The 16248-nt window shown below is 44.9% G+C and overlaps 1 protein-coding gene across 3 annotated transcripts in view; it reads left to right on the forward strand.

The window, feature by feature from the left end:
- Positions 1-12390, forward strand: part of GSAP (gamma-secretase activating protein) — a 73385-nt gene extending 60995 nt beyond the window's left edge. For 2 of the 3 annotated variants that reach the window (XM_090041933.1, XM_090041934.1), the window contains 5 exons: positions 1011-1130; positions 6183-6244; positions 8299-8403; positions 8587-8680; positions 11518-12378. In XM_090041933.1, coding sequence (XP_089898059.1) covers positions 1011-1130; positions 6183-6244; positions 8299-8403; positions 8587-8680; positions 11518-11609 — 473 coding nt within the window. In that variant the 3' untranslated portion in view covers positions 11610-12378. Of the gene's footprint in view, positions 1-1010; positions 1131-6182; positions 6245-8298; positions 8404-8586; positions 8681-11517 lie in introns of all 3 variants that reach the window. The other variant, XM_090041932.1, reaches the window with a different exon arrangement.
- Positions 12391-16248: the final 3858 nt, after the last annotated feature.

Raw genomic sequence — 16248 nt, forward strand, 5'->3', positions numbered from 1 at the left:
TGGAAGAATGCAGTGACTATGCAGAAGGACCCATAGGAACCTAGTTTTTTTTAGAAATTTGGCTCACGAAATCATGGTACAGATTGTGCTAAAATTCCAATACCGAGAGCTTCTGATAACCACTATACCAGATACCTTTTGTTCTGTTCTTTAAAAAGGAAATAATTAGGAAGAATTCGGTTCTGGTGTATCACATTGTATAAAATTGTGTTGCTGCTTACTTTGCCAAAGCAGTCAGGGGTTTACAGGCAGATCTGGTAGATTTGAACTGGATTTTAATCCCATTAAGAATGTTCTTGCTGAAGGACTTGGCTTATCACTACCAGCATGAGTTATGGCAGCAGTGTGCTTCTAACCAGGTAGAAGGAAAATAGGGTTGAATGTATTTCATGCTTCTGATCAGTCTCAAAAGTCCCTCATTACTAATGCTGTTCTGTGCTGGGTGATGGTAGCTCATACATCTAGTCTCTATTGTGCAGGAGAACGGGTGGCAGTTTCATACAGTGCTTGGGAAAATGTTGGTGTTTAGATGAATTGGGGGGACAGGCATAAGAAATACAAAATATTTTGCAAACAGGTTGATTATGCTGGATTTGCAGTAGATTTTGCAATAAGAGAACTGCTGTATGGGCTGCTTCCAGTCTTCTCCTTTTTCTTTCCTATTTCTTGCAAGGTATGGGAAGATCACAAAGTGAGCACTTCCATATTAAGAGGGAGGGTTTTAAATTAGTCTAAATCAATTATACTAAATAAAAGTTGGAGTCATAGGGCATCAATAATGTCAGGATTTAGACATCACTGTGATGGCATGGTGATTTTAACTCTCTCATTCTCTTTCCTCCTCACTCCCCCACTTCCACCTCCAAAAATGAATTGGAATGAACTTGGTAATAATAGAGGTATTGCCTTTTACTGAGCTTCAGTGCTGTGAAGGGCACAGCAGTAATAAGGACATTTTGCTTAGAAATATTGTACTTCTGTTGTACACATGACTTTCTCTGTCTTTTTAGGTTTTCATAGTCTACACTTGGGACTTGGCGTTCGATGTCTTCCTTTGCACACTCTGCTGCATTACATAGATAATGGAGTCCTGCACCTCACAGAAACATGTGTCAGAAAACTTTTCAAAGGTACCCTAGATTTAATAGATGAGGTGCTAACCAGCTGCTAGTAATCCTGATGAGTGTATCCCTTTCCAAAACAAGCTTGCTAAAAAGAATGTTACCCAAGGCATTTCAAATGAACAGTTGTGACTTTCTCAAGAGCTAACTACTTTTTAAACTTGCCCTTTTATTTCTTGCAATATATAATGAGACAAAAATGCAAATCTGCAGGGCTCAATTCCACCCTCAGAACTGAAAGTTAAAGAGTTATTTCTTTGAACTTCCTCAAAACCATTAGGGGTTGCACAGGACAAAAAATGGGCATGAGTTTACATAAAACTGTCTGTAACTACAAAAGACGATGAAATATCTACCTTGAACTTTCTGGCTTATCCATTTTGAAATACATAGAACGATTTTTTTTCACATGACAAAAATCGTGCCAGAGTCGCATTTCACATTGGACAGAGCTGAGCCAGGATCAAGATGTGGTATTGAGGGCATTGAGGTTTCCAGGGCAATAGAAGATGGAGCATGCTGTAACTACGTGGTTTGCAGTCTGTGAGGAGTGCTGCATTTGCAAGTGGCACTTGGTGTCAGACCCATTTGATGCATGTTTATGGTGGAAACAGCCATAGCTGGTTCAGAGTCTGTTGAGGCAGATCCAGGAAAGTCTGTCCAAATCAAGGCCGGGAGGTCTCATAGTGGGCTTGGGATGAATGTTTTGAGTCTTAGAGGCCCATCGTTCTTCCCATAGTTGTGTAGCCCAGTTGTCTGGGGAAAAACCTTTGGAAACAAGAGCACGGATGTGCAGGTGGGTGATCAGAGGTGCTAATTGAATGATTAATAGTAATGGTTAAATTAAAAATATTAAAAAAAAAAAAAAGATTTCCCTATAAAGCAACTGAATTAGCCTGCTCAACAGCCCTCAGCAGTATTGTTTTGATTCAGATAAGACACAGAAAGGTTCTGATGCTGTAGTTAGTGGAATAGCTGACGTTCTGCAGAGGGCTGTAAAGAGCTGTTTTTAAAAAAACAAAACCTGGCACCCATCAGTCTAAAACACTTGTGCTTGTTGTTGTTGTTGTAAGGGTTTTTGTTTAATTGAAATATGCTGTGTTGCGTCCACTGGGATGACTTTTGAAAGTATGCTAATAAGTTTACCCCTGTTCTTTGAACTATGTTGTCAAAATGCTAAACACTAGGAAGTAGTGCATACTGATGTGAGAAATGGTTGTGCAGCAGCATGCTCAATATATGTACCCTGTGCTAGGCTGCTGGGTTCTTGCCAGAAGTTTGAGTCATGGATCACCCTGCTCTGTATTTCTTGGAATAGAATCGAGTGCATGTAGCTGTTCCTAAAAAGAACAGGGAAACCAATTTGTGGCTTTATAGATCATACTGTGACCACAACCTTGTTCGTTGTCTTTTTAGCTTGGAGAGGGAGCAATCAGAGGCATAATTCAGTTAGTTTGCCTAAACCTAAGAATAACAAATATGGTAGCTGACTGGTTTAGCTTAGCAGAGAACTCTTCAATGAGCTTAAATACCAAAAGGATGCTTATAAGAAGTGGCAGCTTGGACAAACAACTAGGGAGGAGTATAAGACTATTGCTCAGGCATGCAGGGATAAAGTCAGGAAAGCAAAAGCACAATTGGAGTTGCAGGTAGCAAGGGACATGAAGGGTTTCTACAAGTATGTCAGCAACAAGAGGAAGGTCATGGAAAATCTGGGTCCCTTACTGAATGGGAGAGGCAACCTAGTGACAAATGATGAGGAAAAGACTGAAGTACTCAATGCCCTTTTCACCAAAGTCTTCACAGGCAAAGTCAGCTCCCAGACTACTGCAGCGGGCAGCACAGTTTGGGGAGGAGGTGAGCAGCCCCCAGTGGTGAAAGAACAGGTTAGGGACTGTTTAGAAGAGCTGGATGTGTACAAATCCATGGGGTCAGATGCAGTGAACCTGAAGGAGCTGAGAGAGTTGGCTGATGTGATTGCAGAGCTGCTGGCCATTATCTTTGAAAACTTGTGGCGATCGGGAGAGGTCCTGGACAATTGGAAAAGGGCAACTAATAGTGCCCATTTTTTAGAAAGGATCCAAGGAATTACAGACCAGTCAGCCTCCCCTGAGTACCTGGAAAAATCATGGAGCGGATCCTCAAGGAATCCATTTCTAAGCACTTGGAGGAGAAGGTGATTAGGAACAGTCAGCATGGATTCACCAAGGGCAAGTCATGCCTGACCAATCTGATTGACTTCTATGATGAGATGGCTGGCTGTCTGGATGCGAGGAAAACAGTGCACATAATATAGCTTGACTTTAGCAAGGGTTTTGATACTGTCTCCCACAGCATTGGTGCAAGCAAGCTGAGGAAGTATGGGTTGGATAAATGGACTGTAAGGTGGGTAGAAAGCTGGCTGGATTGTCTGGCTCAGCGGGTAGTAATCAATGGCACAATGTCTAGCTGGAAGCCAGTGTCAAGTGGAGTGCCCCACAGGATCAGTCTTGGAGCCACTTTTATGTAATGTCTTCATCAACAACCTGGACTATGGGTTGCAATGTACCCTCAAGCTGGGGGAAGTAGTAGATATGCTGGAGCGTAGGGCTAGGATTCAGAGAGACCTCAACACAATGGAGGATTGGACCAAAAATAAATAAATCTCATGAGGTTGTGGTAAAGTTAGAAAGAGTACAGCAGACAGCAATGAAAATGGTTCACATGAATTATGAGGGAGAGGCTGAGGGAACTGGGTTTATTTTGTTTGTAGAAGAGAAGTGTGAGAGGGGATTTGATACAGCCTTCAGCTACCTGAAGTGGGGTTCAAAAGAGGATGGAGTTGGACTGTTCCCAGTGGTGGCAGATGACAGAACTAGGAGCAATGGTCTCAAGTTGCAGCAAGGGAGGTTTAGGTTGTATATTAGGAAAAGCTTTCTCACTGGCCGTGTGGTGAAACACTGAAATGGGTTACCTAGAGAAGTGGTGGCATCTCCATCCTTGGAGGTTTTTAAGGTCTGGCTTGACAAAGGACCTCGGAAGATCATCGAGTCCAGCCCCATGCCCAAAGGACAGGAAGTCAGCTGGGGTCATAGGATCCCAGCAAGATAAGCATCCAATTTAGTCTTGAAGGTGTTCAGTGTAGGTGCTCGAACCACCACCAATGGCAGGCTTTTCCAGACCTTGGGAGCTCGGACAGTAAAGAAATGCTTTCTTATGTCCAGCCTGACACAGTCTCGCAGTAGTTTTATGATCATTTGACCTCATCATCCTTTTGGGGTGTTCCAGTGAACAAATGTTCCCCCAGATACTGGTGGTCACCCCGGATAAACTTACAGGTGGCCATCAGATCACCCTGAGCCTGCATTTTTCCAGGCTAAAGAGCCCCATGGCTCTCAGCCTGTCGTCGTAAGGTCTGTTTTCCTCACCTCTGATCACGCACATGGCTCTTCTCTGGACTCTCTCTAGCTTCTCCACATCCCTTTTGAATTGTGGAGCCCAAAACTGGACGCAGTACTCCAGCTGCGGCCTCACAAGGCCAAGTACAATGGGAGAACGATGTCCCGGGATTTGCTTGAGAAGCATCTATGGATGCAAGCCAGCATTTTGGTCGCTTTAGTAACCGCAGCATCACATTGCAGGCTCATCTTCATCTTGTGGTCAATGACGACCCCCAAGTCTCTTTCTTCCATAGTGCTAGCCAGCGTAGCACTGCTGAGCCTATAAGGATGCTGCAGGTTTTTTCTCCCAAGGTGGAGAACCTTGCATTTTTCAGTGTTGAACACCATCAGGTTCTCGTCTGCCCATTTGCTGAGCCTGTCCAGGTCAGCCTGGATCACCCGCCTGTCTTCTAACGTGGATGCTTTGCCCCAAAGTTTTGGTGTCATCAGCAAACTTGGCCAGTCCGCTCCTGACTCCCATGTCCACATCATTAATGAAGATTTTGAACAATATGGGTCCAAGGACAGAGCCTTGGGGGGCCCCACTGGTCACAGGACACCATGATGAGTGACTTCCATCAATTACTACCCTCTGGGTCCGACCACGGAGCCTATTCCCCAGCCAGCGGATCATGGTGGACCCGAGGCCGCAATTGACCAGTTTTGTCAAGAGGTGATCATGGGAAACCGGATTGAAGGCTTTTTTGAACCCAACATATGACATCAATCTCTTCTCCCTTGTCCAGGTGATAGGTCACCTGATCGTAGAAGGAAATGAGATTGGTCAAGCAAGACCTACCTGCAACAAACCCCAGCTGGCTATCCCTTAGGGTGTTGGTGTCGGCCAGTCCATTAAGGATGGCCTCTTTAATAAACTTTTCTAAGATCTTCCCTGGGATAGAAGTCAGGCTGATGGGCCTATAGTTAGCTGGATCCACTTTCCTCCCTTTCTTGAAGATGGGCCCCACATTGGCCTTCTTCCAGTCTTCAGGCACTATACCAGAGCACCAGGAGTGTTACAATCTGCTTTATTACACACTGGAAGTGCTGCAGTTCTGTGGCAATGAGATTTATTTGTATTCTTGTGGCGCTCACAATGTGCCAGATATCCTGAGAAAACAATTACAACTATCCTCAGTTCAGGATATAGGCGTTTCCTAAAAGATACAAGCAATAGATGGAGGAGTAGTATTTTTTAAATGCAGCAAGACCGCCACGTTACTTACCAGGCCAAATATATATCTGTACCTAAACTCACAACCACACTCCCTCACAACATGCTATTTATCTAGTAGTTAGAAAAAAAAATAGGTCCAGGTATCACATCCTGTTGTTTCCAGTTAGTATCTCAAGGATGGGGGTGTCTATCAGTACAAGGTGCAAGTTTATAGTTGAAGTCAGTCACCAGGAGTACTTTTTAAAATTCCCTTTTAAGTTATTTTATTCTCTTGTTGCTTTCTATTTTCATAAATTATTTTTTCCTCTTACTGTAAGCCTCCTGGGCCTTTGTTTGGGAGGGTGATATATAAATAATATATATATATATTGTTAGTGAGTTAACCTTTAGACAGAATGCTTGCATGTAAGTAAAAATTGTAGTCTGGTAGTTTATCATTGATACTTTTCCTCTTTTTTCCTTCAGATCTGGACAACACTGAGAAGAACGAAAAGCTAAAATTTAGTATTGTCACAAGGCTTCCAGAGGTAACTTTGCATGATGTTTCTTGTGTGAGGTTTTTGGGTCTACTTATGAAATTCATCCATGTGGAAAGGCCAGTTTGAGACTCAGAAAACTAATTTCTCTTGTATCCTCAAGGTAGTAGCTACGTTTACATTTTCTTTAAATCTGAGTATCTATGAAAAGGTGAGAAAATATTACATTGAGAGAAGAAGGATAAGGTTTAGCTTTATTTAATTTGAAATATAAATCCCTATGGAGAGTGCAGCTCCCTTTTAATTCATGCAATTCCCCATTTGCATTAAACATGTTAAATGCATGTTGTCTTTGGCAGTGTGAGTTGTTCCTTTTTATTTTGAAATGCAAAACTCAACTTCAGTTTGAAGTCCATAGACCTTGTTTATGAAGGGATGAGGATTCCTACCATGGTATGTTCTTCCTGATGTAGAAAGGAGTGAAGGGCTCTATCTGGCAGAGAAAGGGAGGTGGTCTCAAGAGCCCGTTCAAGTTTTTTCCTAGAAGATCTGGAGGAGTACCTGCTGGGAAGTGAGCAATACGCTTTTGTCCCTTCCAGCTGAATGAGAAACAAGAAGAGACATTTGAATTTAAGTTTCCCATGTGGTTATACAGAATTTTCTTGCTAAGAGCTCCACTAGCTCCATGTGACTCTTGTAGCATGGTGACCTTCAACTGCAGGCCATGAGTTTCTGTTTAGAGATTTATGTGAGATATATACTGTTTGCCCTACTCCTCCATCTATTGCTTGTATCCTTTAGGAGATGCCTATATCCTGAACTGAGGATCACTGTCATTGTTTTTTCAGGATGTCTGGCACATTGTGAACACCACAAGGATACAAATAAATCTATTGCAGCACTTCCAGTGTGTAATAAAGCACTCTGTAGTGCATGGATGCTCATGTGCTAGTGTCTTAGGGTATTACAGGCTTTTCCCAGCTTGATCCTAGATATGTGCTTTTCATTCATTACGTATTTTAAACTACTAGAAGTACCAGCTGAATGTTCCTATAAAAAGGGTTTCTTTATTTGGCAGTGGTTTAAAAAAAAACACAACAGAAACCCCCCTACAAAACAGTCATTGTCTTCTGTATCTTGTTTTGGGAAGCCTTTAGTCAGTGGAAGCTGGCTGTGGACTCTGCAGTGAGCTGGTAGCCCTTGGGCAGCACGGACCCAGAGAACACACTGGTTCAAGTGTGCTCTGGTGCTGAGGAGCTGGTTCACAAGGCCTCTGTTGTAAAAGGCGCTGCCGCTGCCACTTGAGCACAGCAGAGTTGGTACTGCATCCTATCTGTTTCGACCTAGATGAATTTTTTTTTTTTTTTAGAATGCCTTTTATTGAAAAATGCAATTATGCGGAGCCAAGGCTTTTAATTTAGGCTGAATTTGTCAAATTTCAGCTGAAGCAAAAATGATGTCATAAAACAGTCAGAAAATGTTGCAGTGTTTTAACATTCCTGTATTGCATTCTTGAGCACTTACAATAAGTAAAGAAACAAAAGGCCAGACTTGCAAGACAGCAGTAGTAAAGGGGAAGGTTCTCCTTTTTTGCTTGAAGATTCAAACTTCTCCCAGGACTAAGTGCTCTGTTACAGGGGATGCTAGTGTGGGTTTCTCTTAAGTCTTTCGCGTTCATGTGCTGCATGTTGAGCCAGAAAGAGGTGTGATTCTTTCTGGTTCAATGAATATTGAAATAATTTATGCAAACAGAAAGAGAGATAGAAACCCATCTTATCCTGCTAGGAAGCAGATGCCCTGATTTCAAATTTTTCCACTCATACTTGCCACTTCTAGTAACTGCCCCAACCATTTAGCTGTTGGATAGAAAGGGATGAGACCACTGCTATAGTCCTGACTCCTCAGATTTTATTATAAATGTCTGAAAATACTGTTCCACTTGAACATCTTGTTTAGTCCAAATGGAAATTATTTATTTTTGTTTTGGCAAGGGAGAAAATGTAAAACTCAAGTTAACGAGCTTCTTTTTTTGCTTTTGCTACCCAACAAAACTTTCTGCACAGCCTTGAATCTGCCTTGTTTTGTTGTTTGTTTTTGCTTAATAGGCAATTGGCCAAAAGATCTGTAAGTTGTGGAATCACCCTGTCACTTCTAACTTTATTGCAAGGAACTATGTTAAACTTTTGCTTGAGAAACTTGGGACCAGACAGGTAAGAATGTGGTGGAGATAGGGGTTTTTTTTTGGTTTTTGTTTGTTTGTTTGTTTTAAACCTTTCAGCTTGAATAGTTTTGACATCCATGAAAATTCTTACGTGGACTATTAGCCACTTGTAACTGAATGTGTAAGGTAGACTACTATAGTTGTGATCTAACGTTAACTTTCTCTTTTACAGCGTGGCCGACCTATACCTGACAGAATGTCCATTCACATAGAGTTTCTTCCTCTTAACTACTTGGCCAGTATGCTGGCAGAAATAGAGGATCAAGGTAATGGTTCTTTGTATTTTGCTTCCTTTAAAGGCTGATCTGTTTTGGCCTGGCTGTGCATATAGGGCTTCATCTTGGTCCTGCCTGAGTTTCTGGCTTTATGTGGAACAAGCTTACACGCATCTGCACTGGAGATGTTGTGGGGGCTGTGAGCACTATAAGCTCCTCAGTCTGCTTAGGCAGATCTTTCTCAAAAAGGCTTGAAAAAATAGGTTGGAAAGCCAGGATGAGGAAATGGCTGTTCCTGCTGTCCTCTTTGGGTTCTCTTTAGACAGGACCTGGCTGTTCCTATTTCCTATAAATTTATTTATTTCCTTGATTAAAAACAAACTAAGGCTTAAATCTATAAGCTGTAAATAAAAGTGAAGTGGCAAGTGCGGCTGCAGATGGATTACCATCATGAAAACTAAGGTATGGGACTTGGGTTTTAAAAGGGATATAGCTGGGGAAGGATGGGAGTGCCCTGGGTCCCAGTCCTGCTTCAAGGACTATCTTATGCATTTTATCTAATCACTGTCTTAATGTAAAATACAGGGACAGGACCCCTAATCTCACCCTTGCCCATATAAAGGCCCTAAACTTTAGGGGTCAGTTTTCTGGACAAAGTACCAAGAAGTACTCACAACCTTGATTTGCGAGGTGTTGGCATGCCAGGGGCATACAGCAGGGGAGCTGCAAGGAGCTTGATCCTTGCAGTGGTGGTGCAACCCCAGCCCCTTCCCTGCCATCCACCCTGAGGTGCATGTGCCAAGCAACATGCCTTCACAAGCCACACTCTAGGATGTATGGCAGGTGTTGCTGACCCCTGCTCTAACCAGTAGGATAGGAAGCCATGTTTCCTCATGTATGTTGGTGCTCAGTCTGGCTCAAATAATCTTAAATTCTTCTTGGCAGAGCAGCAGATCTTTACCAGGTATAGCACAGCAGAGTACTCCCCACCCAATGAGTGGCAGAATTCAAGATCCACCACTGTCCTTAGTGTGCTGGTTTTTGTGGCTTCTATTCTGAGGTGCTGTCTCATGCACTGTGTGGTGAACCCAGGCACACAGGTTAGGGTGCTGGATTCTACTTCTGGGGCTAACTACTGTAAAGTTAGGTGTTGGGCCCCACAGTGCTGAGTGTGTTAAGTCTGGATCTGGGTCAGAGTTATTTCACCATTTAATCAGTAGCAGTAGGGACTTGGTGGACTTCATGGAGGTTGGTTCACCACCTTCCGAGTGTGCCTGATGTTCTAGGAAGAAACAGGTAGAGTGGTGATGCATGTTTTCAAATGGACCAGCATGCTCTGCTGCAAAAGAGAAAGCAGCCAGTGCTCAAAGGCTGTTTGAATCCACAACTACCAAGACAGTCAGATTTCTTCCTAGACAACTTTGCTTGGTGTTTCATTAGGGGTGCACTGATAAAGATTTTTTTGGCTGATACCAATGGCCAGTTATTAGCCAGCCATATCGGCCGATACCAGTCTGATTGCCAGTATGCAGCCTGGCAGCTTGGAGAGCAGCGTCTGGCCAGCAAGTCTGTGTAGGGGAGGGAAGGAGCATGGGGGGGCTGCTGTTCAAGGCCCCTGTGTGGGGGAGGGAGTGAGTCTGGAGCAGAGGCAGGGACTGCCTGGGTTGGGTGGGATGTGGGACAGTGCTGTGGGCAGCTCATCTGAGGGGGTGGGGAGCCACTGTGCACACCCCCGGTGGGGCATGGGGCAATGTGCCCCCCTGGATCTGTGTGCAGGGTGAGGGTGGGCTGCTTGCTGCAGGCTGAGGGCTGCACCGGCCTCTTCCTGGTGGGGGGTGCAGGGCCGGGGCTGTGCTTGGGGTGGGTGGGAGCAGCACTGGGAGGGGCTCCAGGGTGGGCTGTGGCCCCAAAATTCCCTGTAGCCTCCATTCCCAGTGCTCCTGCCACCTGCATCAAGTGCAGCCCTGGCCCAGTCCCCCCACCAGGAAGAGGCCAATGCAGCCTCCGGTCCCAGTCCACAGCAGGCAGCCCAGCCTGCCTTTGCCCCGTGCGCAGATCTGGGGGACATATGTGCCCCCATGCAGATCTTTACCCTGCGGCTCCCCCCCCCCCCCCGGCGCTTCCAGAATGAGCCACCCGTGGCTGCGTCCCCTGCCTCTGGCCCAGCCCCACTTCATCCGTCACCATGGGGGTCTCAAATGGCCCTCTCCCATGCCCCTTCCTCCCATCACAGACTTACTGGCCAGACACTGCTCTTTAAGCTGTCTGGCTGCACTCCTGGCTGAATGCATACTGTGGCTGCACACATGTACACAGCATTTTTTGGGGACGTTATTGGCTACACCGTCCCAAAAAAAGCCAATTGCCAATAATATCAATTTTCCTTTTATTGGTGCCAATACAATATGGACTGATTTTTTTTTTTTTTTTTTTTTTTTTTTTTTTATATTGGTAGACCTCTAGGTTTCATATAATAGTATTCTCAAACCGATAGCAAGAATGGGACAGATCCAAAAGTCATTTCGCAGTTTATACTCTACAAAAGCTTCCATTGTTTTTTTGTTTTTTTAATTATTTTTTTTCCCGCATCGTCTCCAGAATTCTTGAATACAGTTCTGCCTGGCATTAGACTCAAGCTCATGCTCTGACATTAGGAAACGTTCTGTGAGTGTGTTTCAGAAGCCGCTGTAGCTTCAGTGGACCCAGAATCAGGCCTTAGCAGCCTATGAGAAATATTGTTAGCATGTTATGGAAAGCTCGAAGCCAAAACTTTTAAAGCTTTTCATGCCTAACTTTGAGTATTTGAGATTGACACTTACTTTAACAGGTTTCAAGCACAGGAGAACATTCACTTTATGAAAGCTGCTCTTCTCAATGTCTTTTTCCAGGTCTGAATCCATTTAAGGAACAAGACCACGTGAATGCAAAATTTGTAGAAGAAATGGCACTGAAACACACAGAAATGCTTTTGGACCTCTAAACTTGCGAATGAGGACATGCTTACTTCAGTGGGTCATCAGCCTTGCTACCTGTATCAATATTCATCAACAAGAGTGCAAGCAATATTTTCAGGCTCTATTTTCTTTTTAAAAAAACAAAAGGTTTCAAGTTTTCAACAGCAGTCAGCATTAGTACGTCAAAGCCTGCCCAAAATAGTTGCTCCACTTTGCTTATACATATGTTGCAAAATGATTAGGCTGAATGCTGACTTGTTAAGGTTGAATCATCAGAGCTGGGGGAAGAAATATATTTGCTGTAGGTGCAGTTCTCTGGCTAAACACATTTTTACTATTTGCTCTTATACTGTGGAGAAGCCAAACAAGTAACTATAACAAGTATCAAAATAAATTGATAGTGTTCATAATTTTAATTTATATTCCAGTGCCCAACAGGGCAAACGGGAAAATGGTAAACATTGTGAAATCATGAGAAACTGGCAACTAATTGCACTGACATATAAAGGAGTTTTTGGTGAGGTTGTGTAATGTAGACAAGTGGAAAAAATGAGAAATTAGTCTTTGTATATAATGTATCAATTATGAAATGTATCAGTGATGATGTATGTATTCTTCATACAGACCATATCTTTTTATGGTACTGTCATGCCTTTGGAGTAGAATCCTAATATATTTGTTTTGTAATTAGTGAAATGTATTCTCTGAAGTTTCCAAAACAGCTTTTCCTGCTGTTTATAGACATTGTACAGTAAAGCAGAGAAGGAGTCTTTCCAAGTAACGTCACAGTTTAAGTGGGTCTTTTACTTAATTCTGTCCTTTATAGATCATGTATCAGTTTTGAGAAAAAAATGCTGCAGCCCTTGCCTCCATTTTCCAGCTATGTTTATACAAAACTGAGCTAAGCTGTATAATTTTTTAGCTGTGATGGGTAACAGCAACAAAAAATAGTACATTGGCACCCAACAGAGGGAATGTGTAAACTTTCAACCTGCTGAGATAAAGCTGAGCTAATTTCATCCACTAGGTCAGACCTTGTTTCAGGGTACATACAGATGTGCTTTATATCACACCCTAATTTGAAGTGTTAATCTGGAGTGTTTTAGTACCATACAAATGTGCAGGCCTCTCCCAGATGAAGTATTTCATAATGTGCCAAAGTGGTGGTGTTGCATTGCTCCCAGGTCAGAGGCTGGGTAGCAGGGATTACAGCTCTCTACCACAATCCCCCAGAGGCTTTCAAGGAATTATAACAGCAAACTCTTTGATCCCCACACTTCTGCTCGGTGCTTCATGCTGATGCACGGCAGTCAGTTTTGCATGCAGTGCACTCTTGGTGAGAAGAATGGACTTCAACTCTTTCCTTGGCTTCCAGGCTCTCACAGAGCAGCGCCAGAAGATACCAGCTCCGTTCTGCTCAAATGAGTATTCACCTTGTCTGGTCATGCAAACTGTCTTTTCATGGACCACTTGAAAATTGCTGAGGGTCTCAGCAGACCACTTAATCTCCATCATCAGAAAAAATAAATCAAGTGCAGGGCCAAATACAGATATTCTCGATTGTTCTGCAACCTTTCTGCAGGCCACCTGAAGGCAACTCGCAACCAGTTTGAGAACCTCTGTGCTAGGCTGCCCAGAGTGTGCTGGCACCATGGTTCCTGCTCTCCAACTTGCCAGAGGTCATAGCCAAATCTGCCTGGGTAGGCTTTCCACACTGCACGGGGGCCATTATGGGCACCAGTGTATTGTGGGTCAGAGTGTATTACCTGTGATGGCTACTTGTTCACCATGTTGAAGGGGATCACAAACCATTAGGGATAGTTCACCCATGTGATCACGGTAGTGACATAAGGTTGATGACATCAGTCTCCTCAGGAACTCTAACTAGGTGTCTGATGATGTGGAGAGTGTTTGCCTGTACAATGGACTCTTCGATTCCATGGAGGAGCTTTTCAGGAGCTGCACGATACCTTTGTAGTGCACAATTGGGGGTGCCATGTTGGAGGATGGAGGGCACTGACACTGCCCACCCCACAGTAGAAAGTCCAGCCCACACGCCAGATCCGGCTGGTAGCATGGCTGGGGCTGGTCTCCGTGGAGAGCCCAGCTGCAGCTGTGCTGTGATAGCACAAGGCTGGGGTTGCCATGGAGTTCATTCTGCCTTTTCATGGCCAATGTTTGTTCACTTATGACTGGAGAGCACCCCTTTACTTTTGGTCCTGCAGCACATAAATGGGCTAGATAGGAGAAATGCTAACCACATAATCTGCTTTGAAACCCAAATCATCATCTTCCCCACCCCAGCAGCTCATGGACAACAGTAGTCTCTGCTTGTACTCTATAGCCCTAACAGCCCCAGAGATGGGAGGAGCCCATCCCCAAGGTACTTTGGGGGGGTTTCCATCAAACTGCCCACAAAAATCCCTGCACTCTACTGGCAATGCTTGGCTCTGCCAGAGATCTTTCAGTGGACTCTGTACTAGTAATGCCCTGGGCCTTGCTCAAAGCAAGGCTTGGGTGACTTCTGTTTTGAAGAAAGTTAGTGATGCTACTGTAACATGAGTGATGTTTTACTCACCCATGGGTTTGGTGTCCTGCCATACAGGAATTTCTTTCAGGCAGCAGGGCCCTGGGGGCTGAGCGGATGAAAGCAGGGTGGTTAGGAGAGATGCTGGGGAAACCGTTGGTGCCATCCTGAGGCTGCATTGTGGCTCTGGGTGGATCTTCTCAGCCTTCCATGTGCGTCATCACTGTTGTTGAACAACTCCAGGTCCACTCAAGGTAACAGGGTGATGAAGCACAGCTCTGTGCAATCATCACCAGTCAGAATGACAACCCCTTGCTATAAAAGCATGTCACCGGCTTGGCATCCAAACTATGGTTGGATCACAGGCTCTGTTGTGCTGCACTTTCAGGACCTTTGCCATAGTCTGGTGCTGATGGCAGTCCTGCTTATGCCTGTAGGTTGTAGTCTCTACCACAATCCATACATGGCCTAGTTACAGTGGCTCTTCTGTAAGGACCTTTGGGTGTTCTCAGCACAGGGGGAGAGATGGGTCATGACCTCTGCGCCTCTCCCAGAGTTGCCAACTGTGTAAATTTATGGGCGGTTCATTTAAAAAACAAAAACAAACCCAGACTAAAGTTGCTTATCTGAGTCTCTAAAAATAAGAATTTCTGAGCTTGTTTCAAGATTCACCATCTGAATGAAGCTATGTTCAAGCGTTGGTGCAGGACAGAGAGCAGAGCAGCACCACCTGGTGTCTGAGTGAGTGCTGCTTGGCGCCCTGTGGCTGGTGTTGGGGAGCTTTGCTTCATTAGAGCCCCTGTAGCTCCTTGCAGCTGTGATGAATCTGTGGGGATGGAAGGGGAGGAGGTGACAGTTGGGGGTCCATGCTGGGATGTGGGGGGAGCAGGGCCAGTGTGGGTAAGGTAAGATGGCGGTAATATGGTGTGGGAAGAGTTATGGTGTGGGAGTGCAGTCAGGTGAGTAGGAGACCCCTGTGGTGGGGGCAGCAGGGTCTAAAAATATTGCTGGTCATCATGTAGAGTTGTCAACTGAAGAATTTTATTTATTTATATTTTTTTACTGTCATTAAAAAAAAAATAGTTTTGTAAGTAAAAAGTTTCCAGATTATCAGTTAAAAAATTTCTCAGGTTGGCAGCCCCGTCCCTTCCCCTCTGGCTGTGGAGGACTTTATGGTTGCAGACATTTTGGGTGCAGGTGGTGTGGTGGATCACAAGGTACTTGAGTTTGTTGCACTCCACAAAGTTGGGTGTCAAGGTTGGTGGTCAAGAACACCTGGGGAGGAAGAACCAGCAGCATACCTACAGGCTGGGGAACTCCCTTCTCGTTAGTGCAGAGATAGAAAAGGATCTTGGAATCATCACTGATGCCGAGATGAACATGGGCCAGCAGTGCAGGGATGCGGTCAGGAAGGCCAACTGTACCTTGTCATGCATCCACAGATGCGTCTCAAGCAGGTCCAGGAAGGTGATGCTCCCCCTCTATGTGGCACTGGTCAGGCCGCAGCTGGAGTACTGTGGACAACATGGAGAAGGTCCAGAGGAGGGCCAGTCACGTGATCAGGGGGCAGCAGGGCAGGCCCTACGAGGACAGGCTATGGGACCTGAACCTGTTCAGCCTCCACAAGAGAAGGCTGAGGGAGGATCTAGTGGCCATTTACAAACTAGTCGGAGGGGACCAGCCTGCACTGGGGGAGTCCCTGTTCCCCCAAGCATTGCCAGGAGTGACTAGAAATAACGGTCACAAGCTGGCAGAGGGTAAATTCAGATTAGACATCAGGAGGCGCTACTTCACTGTCAGGGCGGCTAGGATCTGGAACCAAGTGGTGCAGGCTCCTACCCTGGGGGTGTTTAAGAGGAGGTTAGCTGTACACCTTGCTGGGGTCATTTGACCCCAGTACTCTTTCCTGCCATGGCAGGGGGTCGGACTTGATGATCTGCTCAGGTCCCTTCCGACCCTGCTAACTATGAAACATAACTGCCCAGCATCCCTGGACCCCTATGTTTAAAAAGGTGTTCACATGGGGTTAGGGTCTCTAACAGTTAAGTTGGCAATCACAGAGGGGTCACTTCAGGCTGGTGATGTGGGGGGGGGGGAGCGGAATGGGAAGCAGAGCACTGTGGGATGGTGGTAGACTG

Source organism: Crocodylus siamensis, chromosome 4 (genome assembly GCF_052110815.1).
Source record: "Crocodylus siamensis isolate JL-2025a chromosome 4, ASM5211081v1, whole genome shotgun sequence".
Lineage (NCBI taxonomy): Eukaryota > Metazoa > Chordata > Crocodylia > Crocodylidae > Crocodylus > Crocodylus siamensis.